Below are 15,121 nucleotides of genomic sequence, written 5' to 3'. Positions count from 1 at the left end.
TTCTAAACACACAAACACATAAGCACTCAAAAGGTAAACCTATAAAATATTAAATGAAATTAAAGTGTAACTAAATAAATGAATGGGGACACCATGTTAACAGATTGGAAGACTCAATATACTAAAAATATAAATTCTTACATTGATTGACCAAACTGACAATTGAGTTGGTCAATTGATCCTTTGATTTAACAAAGTCCATCAAAATCCTAGCAAACCATTTTCATGTAAAGTGACAGTGTTTCTAAAATTGGTATAGAAGTGCAGAGGAACAAAACTAGAAAACCCAGTCCTGGAAAAGAACAAAATTATACTGGCAGTAGTCTGAGAAATAGACCAAAGGATAACACAGGAAGTACAGAAAGAGACCCATGTGAATGTGCCCCCACCTGTGTTTCTCCAAGCCTGTCCGTGTCTGTATCCCTGCTTGCCTTGGTCTGTCCTGCTCTATCCCAGGCTCTGTTTCTGCCAGATAGAAGCTCAGTGTTGCTGCAGTTCAGGACCTACCCTTCTCTCTCAATAACTGACCCATATTTATGAAACATCGAACGCTTTTCTACAGTGAGTATGATTTCTGCAATGGTATGAGGGTGTATAGAATTTTGAATATTTATTATGGATAGGGAGAGGGGCTATGAGCCAGCACAGGAAGTCATATGAACATACTGATTCTGTGGCTCCAGCTCAGACCTCTCAGTTCTCAGCTATTGGGTTTTAGGAAAGCTGGCACTGCTGAGCATTGCGGAAGTGTGAGGATGAGCTCTGGACTTAAAATAAAATGGTGGGTACTGAGCACATGCACCAGGTCCTGCATTCTTGATAAGCAGAATGAGAACTTTGGGTTTAGCAAGGTCCCTGCATGTTTTCAAAATGAAATCAGTACAGGGTTATAGCAGTGATGAATGAATACTAATTAATTCTATCTTAGGGGGAACCATGGATAAACTATATGATAAGTAGAATGAAACAAATAACCTTTAATTATCCTAATCATTGAAATAGAACATCTTAAGAGCTAAAAATGAGACATCTGGGGAGGACTGACTTGAGTAGATCATATAAGAATGTCCTGTCACAGAAATCATCAGATGACCCCTACTATTTAGACAATGTAAAGACATGAGAGCATGACAAGAATCTGATGTTACGCTTGCATTTCCTAACTGTGGACTCTACCCCACAAGAAGACTCTACTCCTAACAAGAAGGTTAGAAATAACTTTAAAGGGGCAGCTACCCATTTATAACAACCTGCTAAATGGTTACTTAACTTATCCTTAATTCTTCCTCTTCTCTCTCTTTTTTTTGTGCCAAAGTTAACATCACTGTAGATTCATTAGTGGTTTGATAGGATCACCAAGGACATTTTTGTTTGTTCACTTAATTGTTCCCTGTGTGCTTAATTAGAAGAAACCAATAAAGCACATGGCATTTCTAGTAATGAAAATTTACAGAGCAACCTATTTCTTTGCACACTGTGGTCAGACATCTTTACTTCAACAGCCAGGGGGAGTTGATAGCAGTTTTTGGCCCTCGTCCATTCTTTCAGTCACAAAATTCAAGGAAATATTATTTAATAGCTTAATGTGAGATAAAAGCTCCCATAAACTACAGGTAGACTCAGCGATGATAAGAGCAAAGGGTGCTATTCTCTATGCTATTGCACAGTACCCTGAATTAGCAGGCACTCTTATCTAGAAGAGCCTGTGGGGTTTAAAAGTATGACAAAGTTAATGGAAAATTATAACTAGTAGCACCCAGTGTTTCTCAGATCCAAGGAGGTATTTTGGGCTCAAATTCTAAAAGTGATGAGGAACTAGAAGAAAGTAAGTAACTATGTCATTTCTGTGCATAAAGGTTTGGGAACTGGAACCATGAATGCTGTGTAAAAGCAGTTCCTGGATAAAGGCTATGAGGTGAGCTATTTCTGCTAGAAAATCTGATTCCAGGAAGTATCTTCATGTTCAGATGGGATTTGAAAAGTAATCTCTGAACTGCCACTTTGTTCTATATAACACGATACTGAATCTGAACTTGACCTTGGAGCAGTGCTCTTAGAAGACATCAGCATTAAAGACACGGCCAGCTATAGAAGGCTGGAGAGCATAGTCACTGCCATGCTATAATGGTATAATGAAAGGGGTCTAAGAAATATATATTAAAAAATGTGTTTCCTTTTTTCATAGACTCTAAGAACAGGAAGGTTAGAAATAACTTTAAAGGGGCAGCTACCCATTTATAACAACCTGCTAAATGGTTATTTAACTTATCCTTAAATTCATCCAGTCCATCCCTTGGGCTGTGTCAGGCCTAAAAGAGTCCAGTGTAGTTACTGTCATATTTATTAAGTTAGAATACATTCTAGTATTTGGAGCCTCTCATATTACTGTTCTTTTACTGGTGTATTCAGTCAAATAACTCACATAAAAATGTGATTAAATACATGTTTGTTATTAATTTAAAAGCCTTTAAGTTCAGAGAAACATAAAAATGATGATTTTGTACTGAGATGACCATTTAGAATAAAATTGTACACCACAGTAATAAGAAAAATACTAATGAAAAATTTATCAGTTTGGTTTATCTTATCAGTAAAATATATTTTAAATAATAGACTAAATAATGCCTAAATCCCAAAGGTTTTGTGTGACAAAGATTCTCACTTACCAATGGTAGAAATACACTGTAGGGTATATTTTCTAAAGGACTACATTGGCAATAAGTGTAGTAAATTGAAGCAATCTTAATATTCACTATTAGAACTATTAACTTTACCATTTTGTTCCTTACAAGTAGGGATCTGATGAGCAAATAAAATGGTGTATTTTAGAAATATTTAATCGAATGAGGAAAATACATCAAAAGTGCTTTAAAAATAGATAAAGAGGTTAAGTGAAGAAAATATAATATAATATTAATTTTATAAAATACAAATGACTGCATTATATAATTATAACTATATAGACAGGTTGTAAATAAATCCAAGGGAGTAATGATGATGGACATTGTGTTTTTACTGTACTGTTCCCTTTCTTATACTTTTCTATTGTTCCTAGATGTATGTAGTAAATATTTACTCATTTTTAAGGGAGAATTCAAGCAATGCTATTTTCTTTAAAGAGAAAAATAATAAATAGCAACCCTTCATAATTTAAAATTACCCTTGATATCAGGAAGTAAACTACTCATGGCCTAAAGCTCTAATATGAAATACATTCTCTTCTGACTAAAGATTTTCCTCTAAAAGTTATCATTCAAACAATGATGTGAACTTATTTATAAAGCTCAGGCCAGCCATTTCCTCTGAATTAAGGACACAAAATTATCTATTTTTGTGATATGCATGGTGTACCCTCCAGTGATAAGGACTGGGGATCAGGGTGTGGGCCAGCACTCAGGCATCGGGTTATGCAGGAAGAGGGAGCTGAAGGGAAGACCATCAGAGGCACTAACTGGGATCTTGTGTGGCTCTCCAGACACCCTCACATCTTAGCATAGGAAAGTAATTTCTGCACGATCATGCATTATTTGTTTTCCAACACTCAGGCAAACTTGTTATCTCATAATCCCAGGTCAGCAGCCTTTTTCCTATGAATGTGTCCCCCATAAACCTTCCAACACTGTGAGAGCTCTCCTCAATAGAGAAGAAATGATGTCTTCCCTAAATCCAGAGGGAAACAGCACTGAAGGTATTTTGTAGGGAATATCTTAAAGCATCACATAAAAATCATTCATATTAAAAATAATGGCTGTCTCATGAGGAGATGTCATCCTACTTGTTTATTGGAGAAACTCAGGTGCCCCTGAGATACTGATTTGAAAAACCATGTTCATTAATTCATGGTTATCAGAATTGATTAAGGATGAGCAATTGCCCCAAATCTTAAAATTACAGCTTTCCTGGAAACACTTAAACTTTGGGTCTACTTTGACCTGGAACAAATTCCAGCTCTGACACTTCTTAGAAGTACAATAATGCCCCAACCACTGGGAAGGTAAGTGAATAGGTAGGAAAGGTAAGAAATGAAATAATACACAGTGATTTTCCAGAAGGTGGTAACAATGGCTTCTTTGAAATGATCCTCAAAAGAAGCCACACAGGGAGGCAATCCTGTAGGGAAACTCACAAAGAAAGATTATGATTTTTCAGCTTTTAAGAATACCCAAACTGAATACCATTTTTTATTCCTTCTCCATGCCATATTTAAACCTTGTAAAGTATTAATGCCTGCTCATAACTGTTCTTTATGAAAATAAGCCCAGTCTGATCCCAGCCTTGGGCCAGAGTGCTGAAGATCAAAAGAGGTGTCCTGAAGCAGTGACAGAGGCAGTGATGATTAGGGACGTTCTCAGGGGCAAAGTGAGTCCCTGCAGAAAGGAATCATGATAAAGAAGTCAACACTCCCCAAGTGGTCTCCATCTTACGCTCTCCATCTTGGAGTATATAGATTTTATGTTACTGATGAAAGTAGCAAGTAGCCTCAGAAAGCATTTGGGAGATGACATGTCTGTGCATAAATTACAGAACCCCAACAAGTTCATGGAGTCCTAAGGACAGGATTTGGTTCTCTGAGGAAGACCATCAGAACATCCCATTTGTCAGGAGTCTATGAAGGCTTGAGCTGTGAGATGTTGACAACAGAAGGATATTGAAACAGGAATTCAGGAAAGGAAATATAACAGATATTGTTCAAACTGCTACATGGGAGGGAGACAGATTTGAATATTTCAGTATATTAACATAAAAGGGGACCAAAGAAGAAATTTTGTAGAATTATGAGGGTCAGGAAATTTCAGAGTAACTCTGTGATACTGCTCCAAGGTCACCAAAACAGTAACAGCTCCTCTTGAATATTAAGATTAAGGAGTTATTTGAAGACCACATTCTGAAGAGCAAGGTAAAGCAGAGCCCAGGGAAATGAAGCACAGTACAATCACTTCTACATCAGATCACTGATGATGCAGTAAAGTTTAAAAATGTGCTTCTCCTAACTTCCTTGGCTACTCTCCTCTTTACAATTTATTGAATATTATTTTTGTATTATATCCCTCAGATTCAATTTATGATTTATTAACAGAGACTAAATGCTTATCTAAAGACAGTGATGAAAAATCATTCTGCAATAACATTCATCCTACTTGGATTAACAGATGACCCACGATTACAGGTTTTTCTTTCAGTATTTCTCTTTCTCACCTACATTTTCACTGTTGCTGGAAATGTCCTAATCATTTTCCTCACTCTGGTGGACCCTCATCTTAAAACTCCCATGTATGTCTTCCTTTGGAATTTCTCCATCTTAGAAATAATATTTACAACTGTCTGTGTTCCTCGATTCCTGTATAGCCTGACAATTGGGGACAGAAGGGTTACCTATAATGCTTGTACCATGCAATTATTTTTTGTCATCCTCATTGGGGCAACAGAATTTTTTCTTCTAACTGCCATGTCCTATGACCGCTACGTGGCCATCTGCAAGCCCCTGCACTACACCACCATCATGAGTGACAGGGTTTGCACCATTCTTGTCCTTTTGTGTTGGCTGATTCGTTTAATTGTCATACTTCCTCCACTTAGTCTAGGAGTTCAGCTGGATTTCTGTAACTCCTATCTCGTTGACCATTTTGGCTGTGATGCATCTCCTCTTCTGATGATTGCGTGCTCAGACACTCAATTTGTAGAGCAAATTGTTTTACTCATGGCTGTGCTGACCCTCATTTTTACATTAGTCTGTGTAGTTGTGTCCTACACATACATCATCAAGACTATTTTAAGACTCCCTTCAACCCAGCAAAGACAAAAGGCTTTCTCCACCTGCTCTTCCCACCTGATCGTAGTTTCCATCACCTATGGAAGTTGCCTCTTCATCTATATCAAACCAGCAAAGGAAGGCGTGGATATGAATAAAGTGGTGTCATTGCTCAACACACGTCAGTCATCCCTCTGATGAACCCTTTCATTTATACTCTGCGGAACAAGCAAGTAAAGCAAGCCTTCAAGGACTCAATAAAAAGATGGCATTTCTTTCAAGGGATTAGAAAACTACAAAGACTTTAAAAATTGAAAATATATGCATATAAACATTTCATCTTTTACTATGTGTTCTTATTCAAGTCTACAGTACAATATTGAAATTACAATCTGATTAACCACCAAAGTTTCTTCATATTTGCCTTAGAAGCACACACTTATGTAGGCATTATGGCCTTAATTCAAATAAACCTCTAATAATAGTTCCCTTTCCCAATTGTCCATGAGTACTGACTTTCAGAAAGTCCAAACAGCACATCATCATTCTTATATCTGAAATACAAAAAAGCAGTGAAAATTGAATTTGCATTTTAGTCCCACCTACTTCTTTAAATTAATAGCTTGGTCAGGGCAAAAATTTTTATTGCAGTATTCCTTCCTGGTATAGCATCAATCATCTAGAAGAATGGGTAGGTGTAATTACTTAATTTTTTGTAATGCAAACCACGCTGCTACAGACTGAGGTGGAACTATGACATTACACTAACTTGCCCTTAGAGTGGAATTTTTTTGTGTGTCAGTGTTTAGCATTATAACCCTTTACTTCTTTCGAGTTTTATTGAAATATAATTGACATATAAAACTGTACAAATCTAAGGTGTACAACATAATTATTTGATATATGTGTATATTGAGAAATGATGATCACAGTAAGTTTAGTTAACACCTTCTCTCACATAGTTACAATATTTTTCTTATGAAAAGTAATTTTTAAGATCTATTCCCTTAGCAACTTTCAAATCAACAATAGAGTGTTGGTTACTATAGACAACATGCTGTACATTACATCCCTGGAACTTACTTATCTTATAACTGGATGTTTGTACTTTTTCACCACCTTTGCCCATTTCCCCCATTCCACCTCTTACATTTGCCAACCACCAATCTGATCTCTGCTCTTTTCATTTAACTTTTTTAGATTCCACATGTAAGTGATATCACATGGTATTTGTCCTTTTGTCTTTCTTATGTCAATTACTATAATTCATTTAATGTCCACCCACATTTTTAAAAATTGTGGTATTTCCTTCTCTTTTAATGCCGAGTAATATTTTTTCCATTTCAGTTAAATGCAACCCAATACAATGTTACTTGTAACCTTTCCCTGATTCCAAAACTCTTCTGACTCATTCCCATAGCTATTCCTCATGTTTCTGTTGGTATAAATTAACTTCTTTTGGTGTCTGTGGTACTCCCTTGCTGGTCATACTGTGTACCCAATGCCCAGGAGTCTATGTGAATTTGAGTCTTGTTATTGGACTCCAAGCAGTGAGATAAGGTGGGGGTGACTCTTGAATAAGCTCAGCATTCTCCTGCAGGAAAACTGCTTTGAAGTAAGTTATGGTTCTTCATGCAAGAAGAGATCAAACCCTTGAGACAGGATATATGTGTCTGATTCTCTGGGACTTCAGTGGATTCTACCCACTCATTGTTTCCTCTATTAAACTTTGGATGTTGTAATTCAGTTTGCATTGAAATTAATTTCACCTAATTGACTTATGTTGGTTTCCAAAAGTCTTATAATTACAAAGGTTACTGACTTTTTTTTTCATACCTTGAGATGGGAATTTAAAATCCTGAGATGATCGCTTTTCTCTCTCCACATTCTCCAGGTACTCAGAAATAACCAACCAAAGTTACAGTTCTTATTTTCCTCATTTTCCACTAAAACATTCCATGAAAGTAGTTACTTGGTAAAAGAAAACCACAGGGGCAGCACACAAGGGCCATTAAACTCGTCTCCTTACAGGAGGGCTGCAAACCATGATGGATATTTCTGCAAATTAACATTTAACATGTGCTTGACTCAGGTCTAAGATAGAGTGCAAGATCTCAGATGGCATCTCATCTCTTGAAAGTCTTCCCTGGTATTCCTGGCACAAACACACATATGAAATAATAGTAAATTCCTGTTAGGCAGCAAAGAATGCTGCTCATTTCATAAGGTGAGGGACCAAGCATAGGATGATGCCAAACAATTGGAGTTTCAAGAGATGACAAAATGTAATCACAACCAAAAAAAAAAAAAGAAATTTTTAAAGCAATATTTAGAATAAACAACACAGCAAGTAAAGATTATTAGCCATTGTAGATATTCAAAGATCTAGAACTTTAGAAAATGTTTTAATATGAGGAAAAGAGCATAGCAAGATAATAGGCTCGACCTAAAATGGAGTAAAAGGGAGCGTTTATGCCACCCAACTTAAACCATTAAAAATTCAAGCAAAAAATATATGAAAAAATATGAAACCACCACTTTCGAAATAACTGACACCAGGCAATGAAGGACAGTGATACCTGAGAGATGATTATATCATCTTACCTCTTAGAGATAGTGCAGGCAGGGGGCCCATGTGGAGCCCACCAGAGTGCCAGAGTGGAGAAGGTGCAGGTGGTAGTCTAGGAGGCCAAAGTTCACAAAAATGAGAACCAAGAAGTGGGGTAGGCATGCAGGGAGATATCTGGTGATCTATAGACAGCCCATCGTGAGCATTCAGCTGAGCACATATGTGTAAGGAAATTCCCCAGAATGATTGCAAAGAACAGTATTCTGAACTCACAAAAGAATGGAAATCATTCTTATTTATACCAAACAATTTAAAAATTTCTTAATTTACTGGGTATTGTGGTATTGTTCAGAAAGATTTGTTCAGTTTGGGGTAAAGAAATCACTAGGCTAAATACTGCTCTGGTCCAACTAACACAGAACCTGAAAGGACAAACCTGTTGCCAAGTGATGTAAATGATGCCATAACAAGCCTAAAGAATCTTCACAGGGATAGAAATACATCCGACCTTCAAATAAAGTAAATTCATAGTGTCCAGGACAATTAAAATTCTCCAAACATGCAAAGAAGCAGGAGATGTAACCTGTAATGGGAAGTACAATCAATACAAATAGACCCAAAAATGGCATAGGTAATAAAATTAAAATAAAGCTAAGAGTAGTCTTCAATTTTAAAAAAGTAATACTAAAGGGGCATTTGAAAAAAATAATAAAACATAGTTAAGACATTAATTATAACTTTACTCTATAAGTACAGTTATACATGTTCAGTTCTACATATGTACAGGAGAAGATTGAACATGTTAAGTAAAAACATGAAAGTTGTTACAAAGATGAAAAGGAAACTCATAGAGATGAAAACTACACAGTATGAGAAAAATATATATTGAATAGTTTTAATATCAGTTAGATACTGAAGAATAAACATTTAGTTAACTGGAAACAGTAGCAGTAAAAACTCTCTTTATAAAACATACAAAGAAGAAACTTCAACAATTTTAACAAAGCATCAAGGAACTCTAAGACAAATTCAAGAGGTCTGATAAATTTTGCATCTAGGTTGTCCTCAAAGAAAGAAAAAGGAGTGACAGTAAAAGTATATGAAGAAATGAGTGAAAACATTTCAAAATATGGTAAAATTCAAAAAGTAGAAAATATAAATCTAATGGACAGTGATGCTCAACAGACTGTAATCACAACAAACATGAAGGCACAACAATTTTTAAAAATTACTTAAAAATAATTATAAAAAGGAAATCTTGAAAAGTGCCAAAGAATAATATTACATAAAAAGAAGAAAATGTAGAATGACAGTGTACTTTTCAGCAGAAACAATGCAAGCTGAAGACTGCACAATGACATCTTGAACATACAAAAAGGAAATGGCAGACTAGAATTCTATGACCAGCAAAAATTAATTTTTTAAATTAAAGGTTGTATGGAGACTTTCCAGAAATAGAAAACCTGAAAGAATTCATTACCAGCAGACACACCCTACAAGAAATGTCCAAGGAAGTCTCTTTGACAGAAATTACTACCAGATAAAAACGTGCACCCACCAAAGGAGTTGAGAGCACCAGGAAAGATAAAAACCTGGGTAAATAGGTAAGGTTTGTTCTTATTATTTAAATAAACCAAAATTATCATTGAAAGTTTAAAGCCAAAATAAAATATTTGTGGGTTGCTCCATTGTCTTGTATTTTAACTTTTTTGTTGTGGTAAAATATACATAACATTTGCCGTTTTTACTATATTTAAGTGAACAGTTCAGAGGCATGAAGAATATTGACATTAATGTGCCATCATCAGCACCATCTATCTCCAGAACTTTACATCTGCGCAAACTTAAATTCTGTGCCCATTAAATAATAACACCCCATTCTCCCCTCAACCTCTGCCAACCAACATTCTACTTTCTGTCTCTATGAATTTAACTATTCTAGGTAGTGGAATCATGCAGTACTTTGTGTCTGATTTATTTCACTTAAGTGTTATGTGTTCATCCATGTTGTAGCATCTGTCAGAATCCCATTCCTTTTTAAGATTAAGTAATATTTCCTTGTACGTGTATACCACATTTCTTTATCCTTTCATTTGTCAGTGGAAATTTGGTGTTTCCATCTTTGACTACTGAGAATGATGCTATGAATATTTGTGTGCAAATATTGGTTCAAGCTCCTGCTTTCAATTTTTTTAGGTATATACCCAGAAGTGGAATTGTTGGATAATAGGGTAATTCTAAGTTTCATGTTTCATATTTTGAGGAATCTCCATACTATTTTCCACAGTGTGAACCATCTTACATTCCCATTGGAATGACAGAAAAATTACAATATCCCACTATTTTGTAGGTTTCACAATATATGTAAAATTTAAATGTATGACAGCAACAGACCAAAGGCCAGATGGGGAAGGACAGAAGTCACATGTATATGGTTTATAATTGTATATAGAGGGACATATCATCAGTTGAAGGTAGTCTGTAATAAGTTTAATATGTATACTATAAAAAAATCCAAGAATAATGCAATACAAATTTATACCAAAAAGGCAACAAGGTAATCAATCCTAAAAAGAGCAGAAAAAAAGGAAAATTGAAAAAAATGAAAATAATAAAATACAAATAGTACTAGATTCAAAGCCAATCATATCAATATCATATTATAGACAAATGATTTTAACACCAAACTTGGAAAATCAGAGATTGTAAGATTGAGAGGGGAGAAGAGGAAACTCATTGTTGCCTGACAGAAAGCAACTTCTTACATAAATGCAGAAATGGGGGGAGGGGTTAAAAATGGAGAAAAAAGACATAACACTAATTAAAAAATCTGAAGTGGCTACATTAACATCAGATAAAGTAGATTAGAGCAAAGAATCATTGGGATAAAAATATCATTTTTGAATGACAAAGTGGTCATTTTTCTTCAAGGAACAATAACTACCCTAAGTGTCTATGTGTATAATAAAGCAAGCAGAAAAAGAAAAACCCACAAGTATAGCCAGTAATTTAAACACTTGTTTTAATAATTGATTGAATTATTACCCAGAAATTCATTAAGTATATAAAAGACAACACTATAAACATGATCTAACTGACATTTATAGAATATTTCAAGAAAAACAACAAAAAAAAGAACAAAATAGTTCCAAGGTTCACAGATTATATTTACCAAGTTAGGCAATATTCAGGACTTTAAAACAAGCCATGTCAAATTTTAAATTATTCCAATTATACAAAGTATGTTATATGGCCAAATGGAATAAATTAGTAAACAATAACAAATTTTTCTAAGAAAAATCATAATTGTAAGACAAATATCAGAATTTCTAGGATGCAGGTAAAGCAGTGTTTGTAGGAATATTTATGGCTCTATAGCAATTCACCATAAATTGCTAGCAATTTAATCTAAGCAATAGATTTAAATGATTGTAATGTGCATTGGCCAGTCTTAGTCACACAGCCATGTCAGCTAAAAGGGTGACTGGGTATGGAATTTTATCTGGGTGCTTTGTGGCCTGAATAAAATTGGGTTCAGTTGCTATGGATCAGGGAAGAAAAACACCAGGCAGAAAATTACCAGTCCCTGCCACAGCCCATCAGGATGTTCTTCAAAAATTTTCTCTGAATATAGAGATGTATCTCCTTTCTTCCCAGCACACTCCCCCTGCCAGGGAAAATTTTCCATCAGTCTGCCAAAAGTGGGATGACAGAGAGATGCGATGTGAGCTGGCCAGTCAGCGTGAGAAACCTCAGCAGAGGAGTAGTGAGTGGACACAGGGACAGCAGAGACACCTGTTCGAGTCGAGGTGGCAGAAACACACCTGTGGTCCCTCATTTGACGGGACCCTCATTTCTTGCTGCTTATCGATCAGCATGAGCAGCAAGAAAACAAACATCCAGAAGTGACATTACAGATAGTGATAAGAAACCTTGTTCAAGTTCACTGGGCAGCAAGAAGCCATAACAACACCAGAAACATGTCCTGGCCCCAGGTAACTGTTTATCCAGTTCTTGGGAGGCAAAACTCTCCTTTGCTTCAAATACTGAAAGTAAGTCATTTCACTGCTTGCTTGAAATGTCATAAGTAGAAGGAAAGGGGATGAAAATGAAGGCCAGGTTTCACTAGAAAACTTTGAAATTTAAATAAGGGAAATTTCTTAATATCAGGAGGAGGAGCCAGGTGAGTGTGGAGGAAGAAGCGGGACCTCTGTGTTCAGATGAACTTTTGCTCAAAACCTGCACCGCCACGGCAGGGCGTTCCGACCATCATTTCTCTGCTTCCTGGTTTCCTCAGCTGCAAAATGAGGGTAGTTTTCTTCTTTGACTTTATCTGAGATTTATGCCGATGATAAATAATATGTCATACATATATAAGGTGCCAAACAGAGTGTCTAATTCCACAAGAAAAAAAAGATTCAACAAAGAAATCAAAACAGAATTAAGATGACATCACACCCCCTCAGTGTCTCTTAGGACATTGTCACCATTGCTACCTGTGTTTTTACACTGTTGATTAGACAGCCACCAATTAATTCATTAGCAACTTTTGAAACTGGGTCACTGAGGACTTTTTGTTGTTCACTTACATCTTCCCGGGACACTGGTAGCAGAATAAACATATAAAAGAAAGGATGCTCTAATAGAATTTGCAGGGCAGCCTGCCTCCCTGCCTCCATGCCTCCATGCCCAGGAAGATCAGATGAACCCTTCTGAGAAAATGAGAGAGAAACCTTCCTTAACTCTGTATTGTTCTTTTATTCCTTTGAATTAACAGAGTACCTGGGACATCTGGTGTCAGATGCCATGATAGACTCGGTGAGGGAAGAGGGGACTGAGACTGGGCTCATTCTATCAGGAGCTGTGAAAATCCAGGAGAGCTCTGTCAGTTGTCAGACTCGGCTGTGAGTGAGTGAGTGAGTGTGTGTGTGTGTGTGTGTGTGTGTGTGTGTCCGTGCCCACACGTGCGCTTGTGTGGGGGTGAGACAGGTTAGAGACTGGGGTGTGTGTGAAAATGGGAGCAGAAGTTCACCCAAAGCTGCTCCCCCACCGAACGCTCCTCACACTGTGGTTCCCTCAGGGACCTGGGGTCAGCCTTTCAGGAAGGGAGTGAGCATACAATCGGCATGGCACATTTTTCTAAATCATCAAAATGTAGGCAGAGGGTGAACACAGCCAGTTTTAAAATCTGGAATTCAGTTCATTATAATTGATACTGCAGAAAAATGTTCAAGAACCATTTCGGTTAGGTTGTTATTCTGAGGGAACAGGAAATGACAAATGCCTGCCATGGTCATTTTTTGTCTCTTTTGAAAGGGACAGTCACAGCCGTCAGTTGAGGAGGCCATAATTACTTGAGAGGCAGAAAAACAAGGTGTTGGAAAAGGCACTGCTTCTCAGTAATATCCACTAATGTCATAGGTATCGAGTAATACCAGTACTATAAATTACCTTACAGGGAACCTCACCTTAGACTCCATCTGTTATTGAGTTTTTTATTTCTAGTTTTGGTAGCAGACAGCATTTACTCTTTTTGAATCTCAACTATCCAGTCCATGGGCAGCCTCTGTCCCAAATGAAGACTGAGTGAGTTTTCTTTCCAAACATAAGTAAGGTCAATGTATCTCAAATATATGTTTTAATCATTAAATAGGGAGATGAAGAAAAACCTGAATCTCAATCACTTACTAGCCCCCCAGGGTCAGTGACAGTGGGAAGTCTTGCATAGGCTGTCATCAAGGCCTTCCTGTGAATATTAACTGAGAACAATATTTCTGGCAGGAAGATGTAAATTTTATCATGTATTTAGTGAAATTGCTTCAAACTTTAATTGACCCAAATTCAAAATAAATAAACAATTTTCAGCCTCCCAGGGAAAATATTCCCAATAGAACAGAGAACACTGGTATGATTGCATGTACAGGCTAGAAGGGAGCAGTCTTATATCCAAAGGATCTGACACCATGGGCTTTACTGCATCACTAACAGTTGAAATTTTTTAAGCAGCTTCAAGAATGAAAACACAGTGACTCTGAAGGTTAACAAGCATTAGGCATTTAAACATTTAATTGATGATTCAAATGAAAATGTGACTGTGTTTACCACTTTACTATCAATAGATAATAATTAAAGTTTTGATAAAAGCAGAGAGTAATTTTAGATTCTGGAACGTGTAGGGGAGGGAGAGATGGAGTTACAATGTCCGTAGCCAGGACAAGGATTGAACTCTCATTGCCAAGGAGAGAAGCAGGGAGGAAGTAGGAGTGCAGAGCAGACCTGACCTGTCATTGAGTTTGGCCCATCAGATACTTCTGGCAAGTACATGGCAAGGTGCTATCTCTGCAGTGACCATTTCTCCTGCGAGCTCCGGGAGGGGATTTCTCTGTTCCAAATCCATGTCTGTGAACCCTGAACAATGTCCTTACTCACTCAGCTTATGGTGACAATGACTTTATAACTTTAGTAAAAAGAAAAGAATGTAGGGAAACAGAATGAACATAGGAAAATGTAAAAAGCTACCAATATGACGAAGAGTAACTGCCAAGGAAGAAACATGGAGTTGTCAATGTCCCAAATCCAAAGTTATATTTCCACTGCTGTCTTGTGCTACCATGTCACTGAGTGTGCACCAACATGACACACTTTCTCCCACTCACTGGTAGCCTGATTCAGCTCCTTAAGGGGCAATTTGTTAATGGTCAGGTCTCTAGGCTCTGATATTATGCTCTTTAAGTAATAGATCCTTATTAAATATTATTTGAATGAATAAATGTAGATTGCTTGCTTGAGCAATAGGGAAGAAG

At 36.7% G+C, this 15,121-nt stretch overlaps 1 protein-coding gene across 1 annotated transcript; it reads left to right on the top strand.

Moving 5' to 3' along the window:
• The first annotated feature begins 5,104 nt into the window (after window positions 1-5,104).
• LOC130679074 (olfactory receptor 6C2-like) lies at window positions 5,105-5,947 on the top strand. Its single transcript, XM_057486795.1, has one exon. It carries the CDS (start codon window positions 5,105-5,107, stop codon window positions 5,945-5,947), a length of 843 nt encoding a protein of 280 aa, XP_057342778.1.
• Window positions 5,948-15,121: the final 9,174 nt, after the last annotated feature.

This window comes from Manis pentadactyla, chromosome 10 (genome assembly GCF_030020395.1).
Source record: "Manis pentadactyla isolate mManPen7 chromosome 10, mManPen7.hap1, whole genome shotgun sequence".
Lineage (NCBI taxonomy): Eukaryota > Metazoa > Chordata > Mammalia > Pholidota > Manidae > Manis > Manis pentadactyla.
This window is presented reverse-complemented; position numbering and strand designations above follow the sequence as displayed.

Excerpts from the sequence above, each read along its gene's own strand:
- LOC130679074 (XM_057486795.1), top strand. The coding sequence starts at position 5,105 with ATGAAAAATCATTCTGCAATAACATTCATCCTACTTGGATTAACAGAT.